The sequence below is a fragment of the Tenrec ecaudatus genome, chromosome 17 (assembly GCF_050624435.1).
Source record: "Tenrec ecaudatus isolate mTenEca1 chromosome 17, mTenEca1.hap1, whole genome shotgun sequence".
NCBI classification, from domain to species: domain Eukaryota; kingdom Metazoa; phylum Chordata; class Mammalia; order Afrosoricida; family Tenrecidae; genus Tenrec; species Tenrec ecaudatus.
This window is the reverse complement of record NC_134546.1, coordinates 59,852,629-59,869,388: the sequence shown is the minus strand read 5'-3', so window position 1 is coordinate 59,869,388 and position 16,760 is coordinate 59,852,629. Positions and strand designations below refer to the sequence as shown.

The 16,760-nt window shown below is 56.6% G+C and overlaps 1 protein-coding gene across 6 annotated transcripts in view; it reads right to left on the bottom strand.

Annotated features, from left to right (window-relative positions):
* The window catches only part of TLE3 (TLE family member 3, transcriptional corepressor), a 54,519-nt gene that overhangs the window by 13,684 nt on the left and 24,075 nt on the right, over nucleotides 1-16,760 (bottom strand). For 2 of the 6 annotated variants that reach the window (XM_075535970.1, XM_075535971.1), the window contains exons 5-8: nucleotides 12,206-12,268; nucleotides 10,744-10,848; nucleotides 2,570-2,774; nucleotides 1,335-1,351 (exon numbers count right to left, since the gene is read on the bottom strand). In XM_075535970.1, coding sequence (XP_075392085.1) covers nucleotides 1,335-1,351; nucleotides 2,570-2,774; nucleotides 10,744-10,848; nucleotides 12,206-12,268 — 390 coding nt within the window. The remainder of the gene's footprint in view (nucleotides 1-1,334; nucleotides 1,352-2,569; nucleotides 2,775-10,743; nucleotides 10,849-12,205; nucleotides 12,269-16,760) is intronic. The other 4 variants (XM_075535972.1, XM_075535973.1, XM_075535974.1 and 1 more) reach the window with 2 other exon arrangements.

Below are 16,760 nucleotides of genomic sequence, written 5' to 3'. Positions count from 1 at the left end.
GTGTGTGTGTGTAGTCTGTTCTCCTGGCAGACAGCGTTCACCATCGGGGCACTGAGTCAAGAAGAAATCTAAGTGAGGCGGAGGATGGAGTCAAGGCAAGTCAGGCACATACCCCCTTCCATTCATTCTGCACCTGGTCACCCCAGCCTGCTGTTCCTGATCTAGGGGGTCTTTCCAAGCACCCACCTAGAGGTGCCTCGTGGGTAAGACAAGTGTGGTAATCTGTTTCCCCTGAAAACCATAGGGAGCTTCATTCTGCTTGGGGAGCTGGGCTGCGTCTAAGCGTCCGGGGGGCCCCATCCAATGCTCCACAAGCAAACCAGCTCTTCAAAGAGGCCACTGTCTGGGGGCCAGCTCTCAAGCAGGCAGAATGGATTCTCACCATCACGGAGGCTGGCTTTGTCCCACACCCAGCCATCTCCAGGCCCTGGAGGAGGCGCCATGGGCCTCGCCACAAAGGGGGGCCTTACAGAGTGGGGGGAGGGCAGGCTGAGATGGTGGGGAGCTGCCGCAGAAGAGGCTGCTGGGTTGGTTAGCTAACTGCCTCACCCTCCAACTCCTACTCCACCGGAGGTAACAACCGGAGCTGTCCCAACAGACGGGGTGGCCCGGGTTACCAGAATGGTGATGAAGGATGAAACAGCTTTGCTGATGGCTGAAGGACTTCCCTCCAGCCGCTACCGCTCTTATTCAGAAGGCAGATTCACTTAAAACAGAACCTCTGAGCCTCGGTCTGATCAGAAAGATTTACAGCAAATCTGGGGCACTGGTAGACATGCGGGCGGCCTGGCCTTCATGGGCATGAGCTAGCACTTCCTTAAACTGAGCTGAAGCTCGCAGCAGAGGAGCAACCTCAAGGGGTGGGGGTGGGGTGACAGGATGGTGGAAGAGGCAGCCTGTAGCACAGTCATGAGACCTGGGTCCCCAGCCCTGAGGTTCCAGAAACTCGCCTGGCTGAGACAGGCCTGGCCCTTTGGTTAATCATCTCTCCTAGGAAAGGGAGGGAGTGTGGGTTCCGTCCAACCCAGCTCTTCAAATGACAAATGATGGCCCCAAGGCTCAGCAATGAAGGACTGTCCCCAACCAACCCAAGGTCACTCGCAGCAGGGGGCAGCCACCCCTCCCCCTGGCTCCCCAGTCTGCATTGAAAACACTATCACCTACTCCCAGCTCTGGGCACAAGTAAACAGTGACAAGCAACCCCAGTGACCTACCCCAGCAAGACCACCCCAGGCCCACTGGACAATTCTGGGAGCCAGCTGCCAAGGCAGGAACCCCTGGCCCCTATCTTCCTCCCAGGCCCCCCAAACATCTTGCGTGTCCCCATCACTTACCGCACTCGAGTCTCTCTCTGTGCGGGAGAAGAGCCAGGTCAGGAGGAGGGTCACAGCCCCGACACCAAATAGAAAAGAGACAAGAAAGAATCGACAAGGTCAATCCGTGCCAGTGGCCTTGTGGTTTTGCTAGTTCACTGGTTTTCAAACTGGCAGCAGGCTGGCCTCTCTGAGCCGGATGAGCTGAGGAGAAGCCATTAAGCGAAGTTTCTGAGCTTGGAAATTAACCACCCAGATTGCAGTGCCTGCCCACTAGGCCCCTGGGGGGGCAGGCAGAGGAGGCCTTTGGCCTAGCTCTCCAACAGGCCCAGAGCGGCACCAAGCCAGCTCCACTTTTTTGAGCTTCGCGTTTGGAAGGGAAAACGCTGTGACAACTAGAGCACCTGTAGGGCCTGGGGGCAGCAACCTTATCGAGTAAAGGAGGGCACTTTTAGTTGAGTCTTTTAAAACGTGGTTTTTACTTAACTATCCTCGGCATCACCAAGAAGCCCCTGGAAGTGGAGGCTTCTCACTCTTGGCCAGCCAAACCGTAGCTGGCTGTCTCCTGTGGGGAGACCCAAGGGCCACTGGGCTGTAACCTCCAATCCCCAAGACTTGCTGCTACCTTGGAGCTGGGCAGGTGAGGATACACCCGGAAACATACAAGACAGAAGTTTTACAAAGGGGTCTGCCAAGGAGCCCGTTTCTTTCCTTTCCTGAGCCCATCTTTGATTGATGCCGGTTTCCAGGGTCCTCTAGGTAAAGGAGGGGGGAGGGGGTGCCAGCAGGGGAGGTGGAGGACCGCTGTGACCCTGTCTTTCCAGCCAGCTCCCTGCTGGAGCACCCCTGGGCATGTGCTTACAAGCAGTGCACCAGGTGACCCAGCTGAATTGGAAGGTAACCATGTGTCTTTTCTTGAAGCCTGGGCGGGGGTGACATCTGCCACAGAGAACACCCAAGCCTTGGTCCCCGCCCCCAGGAAAGGACTGCTCTTCATGAAGATGCAGTGTGTGTGTGGTTCCCCCACCCCACCCCTACGCCCACTACCGGAGCCAACCCCGAAACTCCCACGGTCAGCAAGGGGTGGGACAGGGACTAGGCCTTGAGAGGCGGGCAGGGTGGCCAAGACCCGGGGCAGATGACCGCCGAGACACCTCCAAGTCCTCTGCTGACCTGTCCTGGTGGCTTATTTGCTGCATCCTCTCACCGTGGGGCCCAGCCCACACCCCACCCTCTCTCCCCACCTGGGGCCGCACCTCTGTGGTCAAGTTCATGGTGATTCTTCTCGTCCTTCACTGTCAGGTGGGCCTGGCTGCCCAGGGCTCCAAGTGCCAGCAGCCCCGAGCTGGCCCCCGTCACTGGGGGGATACCAGGAGGCTGGAGGCCCGACGGGTGGGGTGGCAGCTGGACCGGGGGGCCATGCGTGGCGTGGGAGAGGTGCTGGGCCTGGAGCTGCTGTTGCTGCAATGAAGTTGACCATGAGCACAGCAGGGCAGGAGGGGCAGGAGGGCCCCCCATGAAGGAGGGACTGCCACCCCCAAATACTTCGTCGCGCGCGCGCACACACACTCCCACATCCCTGGCTCAGTCCACATGCTCCTCTTGCTGAAGAAACAAACTGTTAATGGACTACATCTTTAAGGACAAGATTTAGGTCTGCAAAGACTCCACCCGCCCCCAGGCTCAGAACGGCATTTCTCAACGCACGGTTCCCAGGCGGAGAGAAATAATGCGTGCATTTAAAAACCAAGGTCACGGGGGCTCCCTCTCAGTTCCAAGGGGATCCATTGGTGTAAGTTCCCAGCAGCCCCCTGGCAGGCTCATGCTGACATGCCTTCCACCGGGGGCTGCCAGCTCCACCCACCCCGAGGTCATGCCCTGGGCAGACTCCCCACTTCTGAGACACCCCTGTCAGGCCTGGCTTCCAGAACTAACCCTCTGTCAAGCAATAAGAGCTGGGGGCCGGAGGAGGGAGGGGTAAGATCACCGGGCAAGTGTGGAGAGCGGGGTCAAGGTAAGGGGTGGAGGTGCTGGCCGGAACCAACCGGACCAGGAGTCCCAGCTCCCGAATTTTATTGGCTCCGTGACCTCGGCTACGTTACTTCACCATCCTGGGCCTCCAATGCCCTACTCTACCCAAAAGGGGAGCTGGACTTCAGACCACGCTGCAGGTAACCGCCCACCGGAGACTCACGGCTGCTCCTCCCATGACTGTGAAGGGAGCTAATGTTTACCCTCGGCTTACAATGTTCTAGAAAGCTTACATGCCCTAACTCGGTGTCGCCATCCACAACAACAATAAGGAACCTCCTGTGTCCCCTTGACTCCCGAGGCCCCAGACATCTGACACTGTAACCTCAGGGCCTTCTCATGGCTCCTTCTCCTCCCCACGTTCCAACCCCTGGCTTGCCCGGGCAGCCCTGGCTCTGCCCCCTGCAGCCTGACAGCATGCCCTTTAGCATTCCTAAGACCGTGCCAAGACCATGGGCATTATGGGGCAGGCTGACAGCAGACAAGTACTTCTTAAGGATGGAAATATTTCTTAGGAGTGACTGGAGCCTTGGCTATGCTGGGAGGTGCCCAAGGACACGCCTTTCTACTCTGGCACGAAGGCTGAGGCCTTAAGTGAGGGCCTGGGCTCCTTCCAATAGTTGTCTGTATAAAGCAGGCCTTCACGCTCACTTTTAAAGGAGCCCTGGTGGTGCTACCGGGTTAGTGTGGGGCTGCTGAAGGCAAGGGTGAGGGTTCGAATCCACCAGCCGCTCCAAGGGAACAAGAGGAGGCGTTTGCCCTGTAAAGATTTGTGGCCTCAGTGACAGGATGGTGGGCGGCTCTTGAGTTGGAACCTCGGGCGGGGGAAGCTGGAGTGGGCTGATAGGACCTAGCCAAGTGCTACCACGTGTGAGAATTGGGGCTCAGATTGGTCAACTACCCACCCACAGAATACTCCTAAGGAAACCCCCCAAAGTGCCTGTGGGGAGGGGTGGGGTCTACCGAGCAGAGATGTGTTAAGTGTTAAGATTTTATCTGCCAAGAGCCAGATTTCTGCCAAAACTGCTCACGAACAACAGAACCCGGGGGAAAGGGGACACTCTGATGGCAGGCGAGATTCCCAGAGCTAGGAAGGGTTTGCGGCCAGGAGCTAAGGGCGCCGGTCTAAGACCTGTCCCATGGCAGTTTGCAGGAGCTGATGGTGGACATTGGCCCACCCTGACAACGCCAAAGCAGACCCGCAGTGCCTGCATGTCGGGGTCCATCGCAGAAGCCTGCCCACCCAGCCAAGAAGCTTAGACCTGAGCCCCCACACACCTTTGTTTTAGAAAGAAACGTTTTTTAATAGCTTATTACAAAAATAATACATGCTCATTGGGGAAAGAGATACTAAAGGGAAATACAGATTTTCAAATCACCCTCCACGCCCTCAATGACGCCATTGTTCACCTGTCTGGATTTTTCTTCTATGGAAAGTTGGAATGAATGAATGAATGAATGAATGAATGAGCTCATCATTACCAATACTGGTACACAGATGTCTTGCTAGGCAGATGGGCACTTGTTCACCATTCTGCCATGCAAACCAACTTCAGTGTGCGAGTGACCAGTACAAAGAAACGCATTGCGCCTTCGGAGGGGCCGCGCATTAAGGACTGTCTTCCCCTGGGGGGCTGATCTCCACATCATCCAGAGACCCCATTTTACGTGCCACACTGGGCCTTTTGGATTTAGAATGTGGCCCTGAGCCATTTCCTTCTCCCAGTGAGTTTAACGACTTGGTCAAGCCCTCCCCCAGACCAGGGGCTGGGGTCCTGCATCTACTTTCTACAGTGCACGACACGACAGGTCTTGAGGAAGAGGAGAGAGGGAGGGGAAGGAAGCTGGTTTCAGAGAGCCCAGGTCATCATCTTGGGCTGATTGCTCGGCATCCTAGGCCTGGGTTACCCTTCCCATCTACAACTCCCTTGGCAGAGGCCAGATGTGCACCCACGGGAAGATGGGGGAGGGGGGCGGGACATGGGGGAGATTTATTCCAGGCACCCTATTTCCCACCTTCCGGGCTCAGCCCCAATTTATACAGCACCTCCCCTGGGAAGCCTTCTCCGTCTTCCTGGCCAGAATGGACTGATCCCTCCTTAGGGGTGCCTATGGCCCAGGCAGCCTCAGTGGTCCTCAGTTAGGTGACCTTGAGCCAGTCACCTGGGCTCTAGCCTCCTGGTTTGCAAAACCAAGATGAGCTCATCTCCTCGGGCCAGAGAAGACCCCCACACAGGTCCGCCAAGGAAGGGAGCGTTTCTAGCAGCATCAGAAAATATTAACCGGGCGGCGACAGATACCCCTCTCATCTCTTTCATCTTTCCGTGACACTTGCCAACTTAGTTGCCACACTGTGGAGGTCCAGGAAGACAGGGGACCCTGTCTAGTGAATCTCAGCATCTCCAACAGCCCCCGCACAGCCTGGCCGGGGTGAAAGAGGGAGGATGTGGGGAGAAGGGATGCGGGGAGAGGGGGAGAAAGAATCCAGCAGTGTGGCTCTGCTCAAAGGCAGCCTCCTGCCTCTGCCGTCCCCATCTCCGCTCTAGGGCCCGGCTAGGAAGGGTAAGTGATTGGGGAGCATCAGATGGGGTTAAAGCAGTTAGTTGCGACCGGGGGCATTCATAGGGCATCCAGTTTCCCACTTGGGACAAAGGCAGCCCTGGCAGCTCGGGAACAGTGGCTTTCAATGCCGTGGCCTCCAGGACTGCTGGTTCTTCTGCCTGAGTAGGCCGGGTGGGAGGATCCTCTCTGTAACCAAGGAAAGGTGGCATCCGGGCAAGAGGGAAGAGCTTTGCCAGTTGGAGAGCCAGCCTCCCGTAGAGCCAGGAACTGGCTGCTAGAAACACAGCCCCACAGTCTGCTTTGAAAGTCCAGTGAGGGGCAGCCCCTCGGGGTCCAAGCAGCAGGCAATCTCGGCCAAGTCTTCTCCTCCCTCGTGGCAAAAGCAGACACAAGAGTTGCCGGGCACAGGGTCTGCCACCCACAGCCTTGGTCACAGTCAGGAGGAAACAACAGTACCGTCCCCGGTGGAGCAGAGGGAGACAGCCGGCCTGGATCCAGCGGCCTCGCCGTCCCCAAGTCACCAGCCGCAGCCCCTCCGCCGGCAGGGCCACCTCAGGCCGCATCATTTCCACTCCCTGGGCAGCTGAACGCCTTTCTCTTCACCCGTCCCGAACGGCTGCCGTGCCTGCGATACGTCCCCTGGCTTCAGAGGACGATGTGCTGTAACACAGTGACATCTGAGTGGGGGAGGGTAGCGGTGCTGGCACACAGGGAGCTCTCCCCCACGGGGAGAGATGAAATCAACTCCATGGACGGCCCTCCACGCCTCTCTCCACCATCCCAGCCAACGCCAGGACTTCTCCAGCATCCAAGGGAGTTGGCAGCTCCCTGTTCCACCCTTGCGCTACTCTTACCCCCACTCCATCCCCACCAAAGAGGGGCATCTGGAAGCCAGCACACCCACGAGCGAGTGGCTCACTGTGCCCTCCTTTAAAGCCTCATGGCAGCCCCAAGCGTGTCCAAGAGGCGCCTGGGGGCCGTGCTCTAGTGGCGAGGCACACCCACTTCCAGCCTCTGTGGGCCGAGCGAATGCTCACTCCTCAGGATCCCTCCTTGGGTCACATTCCGCGGAGATGCCCGAACGTCTGCACAGCCCAGACACGCCAAGGACTTCCCAGCAGAGGATGCGCAGACAAGGGCCAACCCATACAACACGAGCACTTCCGGAGCTCGGGAAAGGAGCCTTAGAGAGAGGCAGCAGGTTACATGCTGGGCTGCTGACCTTGAGGTTAGTGGTTCAGGCCCTCGGTAAGCAGTCTGCTCCCAGTCTTGGGTGCCCTACACAGGGTTGCCCTGAGTCACAATAGCCTCTGTGGTGTTCAGTTTGGCTTGGCTTGGTTTTTGACCTCTCGGGGAAGAGAGATCCCTGGGTCTACACTGACCCCTCCACTCCACATCTCAGCAGGCCCAAAGCTCTTGGCTAAAGGATGCCTTGGTGCTCCGGGTGCAAGAAGGAAGGGTGGGCAGCCCATAGGAACCCGGGCCCATCTAGCCTACAGGGATACAAGAGTCCCCTCAGACCAGCAAGGGAGTGATGTGGAGCTGGGCCAGCAAGTCCTGTCTCCCACCACCACGGCCTTCCACTCTCTCCACACACCAACCTGACCCTGGTGACCCTGGAAATATTCTAATGCAAGTGATTAATATCCTACCAGCCACATCTATGTCTTGGGGTAGTGGTGGTTCAAAGGGAGAATTCTCCCCTTGCAGACAAAAGACCAGGCTTCACTCCCAACCTGTCCGCCTCCTGGGGGCCACCACCCGTGTGTCAGTGTGGGTCTGCTGGTTGCTATGATGACACTGCACTGGGCTGCCAAGATGCGGTACCCATTTTAACAGAGATTCCAGACCAAGACAGACTAGGAAGAAACGGCTGGAGATCTCTTTCCCCCAAACAGCGTGGATCATAAAGCAAAGATAAGATGGGAGGAGGGGGGCAAGGGAACCATTGAACGGCACAGTTTAAGAGAATGTTACACACTGTGAACAATGTAACTCATATCAGTGAACAGGCTGTGCAGAAACCATGGAACCGGAACCAGAACGCTAGATACACTTGCACAGAAAAACCACAATGAAATGCTATTTCTTTAATATCCCCCCAACCCATTGATCAAAATGGCCCAATTGGCAAGAAGGGATCGCGGGGAGGGAGAGGGCCAGACCAAACAGGGGTGCATGTGCCATTGTGCAGGGGTGCATGTGCCAGTCAGTGTGACAAGCATAACATTTCCCAGCCACGGTCCGTCCACACCGCCTCAGAAGCCTTCAGCTCCCAGCCAGTGAGAGCCACATCCCACAGACCCGAGCAATGAAGCCCTTCGCGAAGCCCTCCTGTGTGCCTGGCAGTGTTCCAGGCAGGCAGGCAGGCAGACAGACAGACAGATCAATCAGAGCCGGGCCCCTGGGGCCCATCTTGCTCTGACTCCCTCTCAGCTCTTCAGCCCTGGGTTCTCCCTCCCGCCTCTGCCTGCCAGTCTTCCCACCACACTCTGCCTGCATGGGTCGGTCCTCCAACAGTGAGCAATATGAGCAGCCTCCTCTAGCACCCAGCCTAGCAGGCAGGCTCCCAGCAAGCGCCGCGGCTGTCCGTAATTCCTGCCTGTGAGGCTCGGTCAGGCGCAGCCATCAGATGGCCGCCTGCTTAATGACAGGGTGACGGGCTGCATTCATTCAGTGCCTGAGAAGCAATTACCTTGAAAATGGGGGTCACAGGCCCCACTCGTTGCCTTTAATTGAATTCCAATATCTGCCTCGAGCTGCTTTGACCTAACTTGTAGCTTCCTAAATGCTACTTACAGGAAATAAGGCCAATCCCAACTGCACTTCCTCCTCAATTCCATGCTTTTTCTTAAAAACTTGGAGGAGGGGGGGTGTTCCTAAGAGAATTCTAAATCCAAAGATGGAGGCAGATGAGGAGGTGTTTCAGGGGGCGGGACTCATAAGGCCTGACCACAGAGCGATGAGCAGCCCCCAGGGTGCAGGGCACAGGCCGGACTCGGGTGGGTGACCTGGCAATGAGCACTCCTCCCCATGGCCTGCTCTGTACAAGGGCACCGGGCTTCATCGGGGGCGTCTGCCCACCATGGACATTGCTGGCTGTGACAACAGGATGTGGGGGTGCTACTAGCATCTAGTGGGTAGAGCCCAGGGATGTGAGTTGTGCTGGTCCCGGGGTTCTGTGCTCGGCTGGCAAATGGAAAGTTGGTGGTTTGAGCCCACCCCGGCAACACCTGGCCATGTGGCCCCATGGAAGCCCAGGACCCTCGATAGGGGGTCTAGCCCCTCTGCAGTCCAAGGTTGCCAAGTGCTGGGGTTGACTGGACAGTACACCATAGCTGACCTTGAAGTCTCCTTCACACTTTCAAACATGATGATACGTCCCCAGCCCCTGCTTCCAACTGCACGTCCAGCTCAAGAGACCCACCACACCCTGTGTTCACTTCCAGACCCTCTCTGCTGCTGGGGGCAGGGCACTCCTCCCCCTAGCACTCCCAGAATGCAATGCTTCTGTCTTACAACTACAGGGCTGGGGTGGGGGAGAGGGCTCAGAGCTCAGACTGGAAGAATTGAGTCCCCAGGCTGCCTTCCCAAAGGGCCCGGTGCCCCTCCTGTGTCATGACATTGTACCCCCATCGATTCCTCTTGGACCTATCAGCCCCAAACATTGCTAGACCCCTGAGGATGGGCTGGTTCCAGCCCCCGCGTTGAAAGAAGCAGGCCCTGAGGCCCAAGGAAGAGTAGGGAGCGCCCGAGGGTCCACGGGGAGCCAGCAGAAGCATGCAGGTCTGTCCACACCCCATGGCCTTCAGCTCCACCTCGACACTGACCTCACGGGACAACAGAGAGGGGCAAAGCCAGGAGCCAGCATGCCCAGGGGCCCTCAGTTAGCACTTCAGAAGGAGCCGGAAAAAAAATTTTTTTTTAAGCCAATTCCAAGGCCCGTGGAAGAGAGCAATGGGTTGTGTGTGCCTGAGGATCTGTCTTGGGGACGCTGACCCAGCTGTCTGTGGACTGGGAAGCCTCCTCTCCCACCCCCTATTCACAGTCAACCACAATGATAAGAGTCTTGACCAAGGTCACACTGGAAGACAAAAAAGTTCCCCTCTCAGGTGCATATCTGAAACAGCCTTAGCCTCACATCAAAGCAAGGCAGAGAACAAGGGTCTCTTAACCCAAGGAAGATGTGACCAGGCCGGGAGAGGAAAGGGAGCGGTTTGGGTCCCCCTTCCACTGAGGGGGAGGTAAGACCAGAAGTGGGCTTCAGATGGCACTCCAGGGCATGTGTTCCTGCTCCCAGGTGAGATGGGACCTCCAAAAGGTCAGAAGACACTCTGGCTCAAAGCCAAGTAATGGCTGCTGAGCCAGGCCGCTCAGTCCCCCACTCCACCTCCCAGCTCATTCCACATCGACAGTATAGCAGAGACAGTTCTGATCTCAGGTGGCCGTAGAAGGGCAGGCCTTTGCCAGGGGCAAACACGCAGGGCGGGATAGACCAGCCCTGGAGAAGACAGGAGAAGGAGGCCAGGTACTGTGATCTGATCCCTTAACTGGCCAGAAAGGTGAGCCCAAGCTCCTGCCCCTGAAAGGGGCAGGGAGGCCAAAAGCCAGGTGAGGGCGAGCTGCCACATTTAAAGGTGAGAATTGAGCCGGGTTGTCTGGCAGCCTTAGCTTAATTCAGGGATGGAGGTAACTTGGGGGCCAGTGGGGTATGTTCCAAGCCCATGAGATGCTTGGGGGAAACCGGAGCCCTGGGGCCGCCGTTCTCTGAGGCCAGCTAAGGTCAGGGTCAATCTCTGGTTATGGAAAATGAGAGGTGTAAAAGGGCTATACACACGGTGAGAGGCAGACTGGGGAGTCCACGTACCCCGATGATGGCGTTCAGCTCCGTCATGGTGACCTGCTTGGCGCGCTCCACTGCCTGCGCCACCTGCTGCTGGTGCTGGAGGGAACAGGGCGTGGGTTAGGCGCCGCCACCTTCCCAAGCAGGGAGCACGGGGAGGCCACACAGCCCGCCCTGATAGAAAAGATGGCCGCTGGCCAGCAAAACCACAGCTGGGTGGAGGGTGGGGGGGGGGGCGCTCCAGGGCACAGAGAGCAGGGCAGGGGCTGTTCATTTGCTTCTTTAAATCTCAGCCAATGAGCATGTATTACTTTTGTAATAAAAAAAAAACCGCCTTCCAATTGCTCTGCCTGCTCCAAGAGGCAGCGGAGAAACAAAACAGGGCCACTGGCCAGCCACCTCCCTGTACGCACATACATACATATACACACAACCCACTTGGTGCCTGTGAATTCGAGAGTGAAGTGGGATGCCTGACTGGGCCCAGTGTGGGAGCAGCATGGTCACCCCGGAGCAGAGTGCCCTCCCTCTGGGGGCTGTGGGGATGTCAGTAGGCAATTCTGCAGGATGTCTCCTTGCACTGGCGCCACTGGGGTCAGAGGAGGGCAGGGCAGGGGATGTCTCTTTAGATACCTGATCTTTATTGGAGAGAAAGTAAGCACTGGGAAGGTAGGGAGAAGCAATGAAGGAGGAAAGGGACCTGAGGTGAGAGGGATTTTTTTTTAAAACTCTCTCGTTTGAAAGAACACCAACTCTTGTGCATACCCTCCTCTCAGCCTTTCCCTGCTGTGCACAGCTGTCCCCTGCTGCCTCCGAGGCCCAGAACGGGAAGGGGATGGTGTGGTCTGAGCCACCCAGGGGCCCAATCTAGAGGGAATGCTGAGGACAGGGCTGCCAGGCTTGGGTGAAGTCCTGCTTTCTGCCCTGCACCAAGAGGCCCCCTGGAGAGACCGCCCTCACAACGCCCACCAAGTCCCCAAGTGGCAAGTGGAGGCCCCCTGGAAGGTGTTCTTAAAGGCGATGTAACCAGCTTCCCATGCCACTGAGACACCCCTCCCGCCCTGCATTCACCTTCCCTATTGATTTTCCTTCTCCCCACCCCCACCCCCATGTTAGCAGGCATTAACATGGCATTCGGGACACAGAGAAACAGAGGCTGGGAATGCTGGTCAGTGGGCACAGAGGCATCCACGCACACCTTCCACTGGCCAGCTGCAGGCCAGGACTGCTTCTCTGGTCTCCCGTGGGAGGCTGGGAACCCTTCCCAGCAGAAGAAGACCGCACCTGACCACACCTTTGACCCAAGCCCCCTACCCCACCCTGCCCCTGGCTCCACACACCCCAGACCTCAGTGCTTCAGTCCCTTATATCCAAGTCGGGCAGGCAGGCCGACCCCGGCCAGCCAGTGGGCTGGTTGGAGACGAAAAGGCAGGCAACCAACACGCAAAGGCCTTACCTCTTGTGACAGGAAAGGCATGATCTGGGCGAGAATCGTGTTCAGTCTCTTGGCGATCTCGGTCTGCAACGGAAAGGAGACCTCTGAAGCTCACCCAGATCAATCAAGCCGCTCACATGCCCCCGCCGGTGGCAGTGCAAGCCCATCCCACCCCACCCCACCCCCACACACCCGCTCCCTGTCAGCCTCCCCCCACCCAGTGAAGTCTGCCTCCCCCTGCAACCAGGCTGCCCACACTCCTCCAGGGCTCCCCATCTGAAGGTGGGGGGGGGTTCTGAGGGCACATTTCACCCTACCATGGACGCTCTCATTCAAAATGCAGCCACTTGAGACAAAGCCACCCGCCCCAGGCCCCGCTACAAGGTACAGAGCTGCTAGCTGCTCTCCCTACTAGCCCCCGTGGAGAAAGGTGGATGGACAGACAGACAGACAGACAGACAAGAGTCCAGACTCAGGGACTAATTGGGTGGCAAGTGGTGGGCAGGGTGGTGATGTGACTCAGTGGGGGTCTTTTCACTGCTGCCTCCCACGACCCACAGTGCCCGTCCCACATAGTCTGTTGTCAAGAGGAGTCAAACTAGGACACGGCAGGGCTGCCCCCACAGGGTTTCTTAGGTCCATCGGCAGCATCTTCTGTTGTGGAGATGCCGGTGGATTTGAACTGCTGACCTTTCAGCTCGGAGTCAAGCATTGTCACGCCTGTGTCACCAGGGCTCCACTCCCTCCCACCCACCCCTGCCCCAAAAGCCAGTTGCTTTCTGTTTGATTCCAATTTGGGCGGCCCATGCTTTTCAGGGCAGAACGGAGCACAGGGTTTTCAATGACAGTGACAGATCCCCAAGGTGGTTTTGAACCATCAACCTCTGGGTTGGTAGCCGGGTACTCCATGCTTAGACCACCCGGGGGGGACTCCATCTGCCAGGGGCTTCATAAGGTTTGTGGGAAAATGGAAAGGTTTTTCAAGCCCCTATGTGAGGGCCACTCAGCCAGCAGGCCCCCCACCAACTTTCAGCTTTGAAAGCAGAGCATGGCCTTCTCTGAGATGTGAGTGCTGCATCCAGGAGTAACTCAGGAGAGGGTCCTAAACCCCAAATCAAACTCACTGCCAGCTAGTCGATGCCAACTCATAACGAAAAGAAGAAAGCCCTTCTTCGTCCAGAGGAGGGGCTGGTGGTTTTGAACTGCTGACCTTGCAGTTAGCAGCCACAGGCATAACCACTGTCCCACCAGAGCTCCTATGAGATCCTTAACTCCTCAGGTAAAGTGAGCATTGAAAGCGATCCATCCTCTCCCCTGGGCCCCAGGGTATGAAGAGCAAGGCTCTCCTTTCCAAGCTAACCCCACTCCACCTCCAACCTGGATGGAGAACGCTTCTAAGTAGTTGACTGCCAGCCCAGGCAGGAAGGCCTTGACTAGAGGAGGTGAGGCTGGGACTTGTTTCCTTATCTCCTTTGGAGCCCTCCTAGCCTGGGGACCCAGAGCTGACTTCAAAGCTGTTGTCAGCACACAGCCATCTCTGAGAGACAAAACATGACAACAGCCTTTAAAAATCTGGGCTCATCTGCATGTCCAGTGCAGCCTGGGGCACCCAACACAAAAACAATGCTGGCTGAAGGCCTGGCCAGGGGGATAATTCCTCCAATCTTCCTCCCCGCCCAGACCCACAGGCTCTGCTATGGTGGACCGCCCCACCCCATCCCACACCCACCCCTGGTGTGTGAAGAGACCAGCAGGGTCTAAAGAACCTGGGGGGTGTCCTGAGGCTGCCAGCCCACCACAGGAGGGGCTTCCAGCCAAAGAAGGGGCTCTGCTTGGAATAGCCAGGACCCTGAGGAAGGGCTTTGTCGGAGGAGCCAAAGGTACCCTGGTAGTTAAGGCCCATACTCCCCACTCAGGGCCACAGCAAAGACTCACTGGGGCTCATAGCCCCATCAGTGCAAAGGTCACTGCGCATCACGGGGTTTCTCAGCTTAGACACCACTGCCCCAACCCCTCCTTACAGGTGCCGTCATGTACATTGGGGTGTTTGGGGGTACATCCATAGCCTCTCTCCACGGGGTACTAAAAGCACCTCACTTAGTCTTGGCAACCCCAAGCACCTCCATACTTGCCGAATGTCAGGCAGTAATACCCCCACTGCTTCACTAATCACCTCAGACCCTTTCTTTTTTTGGGGGGGCTGGGGGTGGAGCTGGAGGTGGGGGTGGTGAAGGAGGCAAGCAGTGCACGCATTAATATACCAATAAACACAAAGAAAGGCCCATCGTTCATTGTTAAGGAACCAGGGCTGATTACAAAGTAATTACTGTATAAATTATTAATCTGAGTAAGTCGGAAGAGTTCACCTCCAAAACAGGCCCTTCGTCAGTTCTGTTTGCCTCCCCTCCCCCATCATGACAGTGGGGTGTGCAACAAGCGGAGCCAGGGTGGGAGGTGGGCAGGACTGGGGATCACCTAGAATCAATGAGTCTGTTGTACATCCAACTGAGAGTAAAAGGCTCCCTCCCTTAGCACGCAGGAACAGAAAGAGGGATTTAAAAAAAACCCCAAACCAAACCAAACTGGAGCAAACAACAAGAAATACAATCGCCCCGCCTTGTTGCTTAGGAAGCTCATCGGGCCGTGCCCTCATGCTTCCGATGACTAGTACATTAGCATGACTGGCACACAGTAGGTGCTTGATCCATGCTTTCCCAAGCGGCGATTACAGACTTCCCAGCATTTAATTTGAGGGCCAAGTGGATGGATGTGGGTCTGCGGTACGTGCGGGCAGCACTGCAGGGGGCCTCGTCCATGGAGGGAGTGTGGACAGATGACTGGACGGGGCAGGCTGGAGTCGTCCAGACTTTACCAAAGGTGGTGAGACAGCTGGTCAAGCCAGACCAACCACAAGTCACCTTGTAGGCTGCTGGCTACTTCCCACTCCCCACAGGAGGGAGGAGGCTGGGGCAGGCGGGCACAGTACCTTTCCACCCCTTGGGCCAACTTAGCAACTACAGCAGGCAAACAATCTCTTCTGTCGCATGCCTACTTCCTCTGGCAAAGAGATCCGGGATCAGGTGGCTGACCTTCCTCTTCCTCAAACCCTTTAAACCACAGGCTTCCGACAGGCGGGCTCTTCCTGCAGGACCGGGTCAGAAGTCCACCATCTCTGGCTATGAGGGACAAGGGGCAGCCAAATTTCACACTGCCATGACAGTTCATGGCTCGGCCTCCAGGCCACCAGGTGACCACAGGCGGGTTGCTCAGCTTTGTGGGGGGCTCAGGGCAAGCTCCCTTTCTGTCTCACCCCCACAGAAAGCAGCACCCACCCCCTCGCCCCCCCTCTCCTCCAACACAACAAACATCAGCTAGGGGTGGTTAGAACAACTCCAGACACAGAACCTTCTGGAAGCCAGAGGTGCTGCTGTTCCACGTGGGCCTTGAACTCAATGGAGAGAGACCTCTCTGCTTGGCAGTCAAGTCATAAGACAGGATGGGATAAGGTTAGAGCTTGGGCGGGGGCGGGGGTGGAGAGTGGCGTGGAAAACTTCTATAACCAAAGTAGCCTTGGTTCGAAAGAGCCAGGTGGCACAGTATTTACAGGCCAGGCTGCTAACCACAACATCATCAGTTTGAAACCACCAGCTGCTCCTCAGGAGAACGATGGGGCTTTCTAAACCCATACAGAGTTACAGGCTTGGGAGGGCAGGGGAAGGAGGGGGGAAAAGAGGAGCCAATACCAAGTCTCAAACAGAGAGAAAATGCTAAGAAAGGTCTGATGGTAACCTATGTACAAATGTGCTTGATCCAATTGATGTATGGGTTGTTATAAGAGCTGCAAGAGCCCCCAGAATAATGATTTACAGAGAAATATAAAAGTATATACATACCAAAAAACAAGCCAGAAGAGTTACAGGCTTGGAAACTCACAGGGTAGTGTCTACCCTGGCCTGTAGGGTCACTATGAGTCAGGATTGACGCGATGGCCGTGAGTTTGCTTTGTGGTTGTACCTGTCCTTGGGTCCTCGGGAGAGTGGGGTACTTAATGCAAAGCCCACCCCTCTCCCAGCTAGAAATGTATCACCCCTGCTCCGGGGTGGCATGTGCTTTCCCTGTGGCCTCGCCCCAAAGGAAGACCATGTCACTGGGCTCCAGGACCCTGAGAATAGGCTACGCTTCCTCCTACGGACAAGTGTTCACAGCGTGTCTGGTATTCAGCAGGCACTCAATAAATGTTTGGGTGCTTCATATGAATGACAGGGCAAAAAACACCACTACACAAATGTTTCCAGTGTTGATTTCTTGACAGTGGGGGTGGGGAAGTTTCTGGAAACGGCAAGTTGGCCCGACAGAATTGCTCTTAACAACACTAAAAATACTGGCTGATATCCAGTGCCCCAGCTGTTCCCAGATTTCTCGTAGGTTTAAGACCCTGATGACCCCATGTTCGGAGACACTTATCCGAAGTCCTGCCTCCCAGATGCGGAAACTGATGTGCAGTAAAGAAGCCACTTCACGGAAGAGCTTCCTACTTCCCCTCGCAAGCAGCCAAATCCTGACCTTTTTTGCGAGC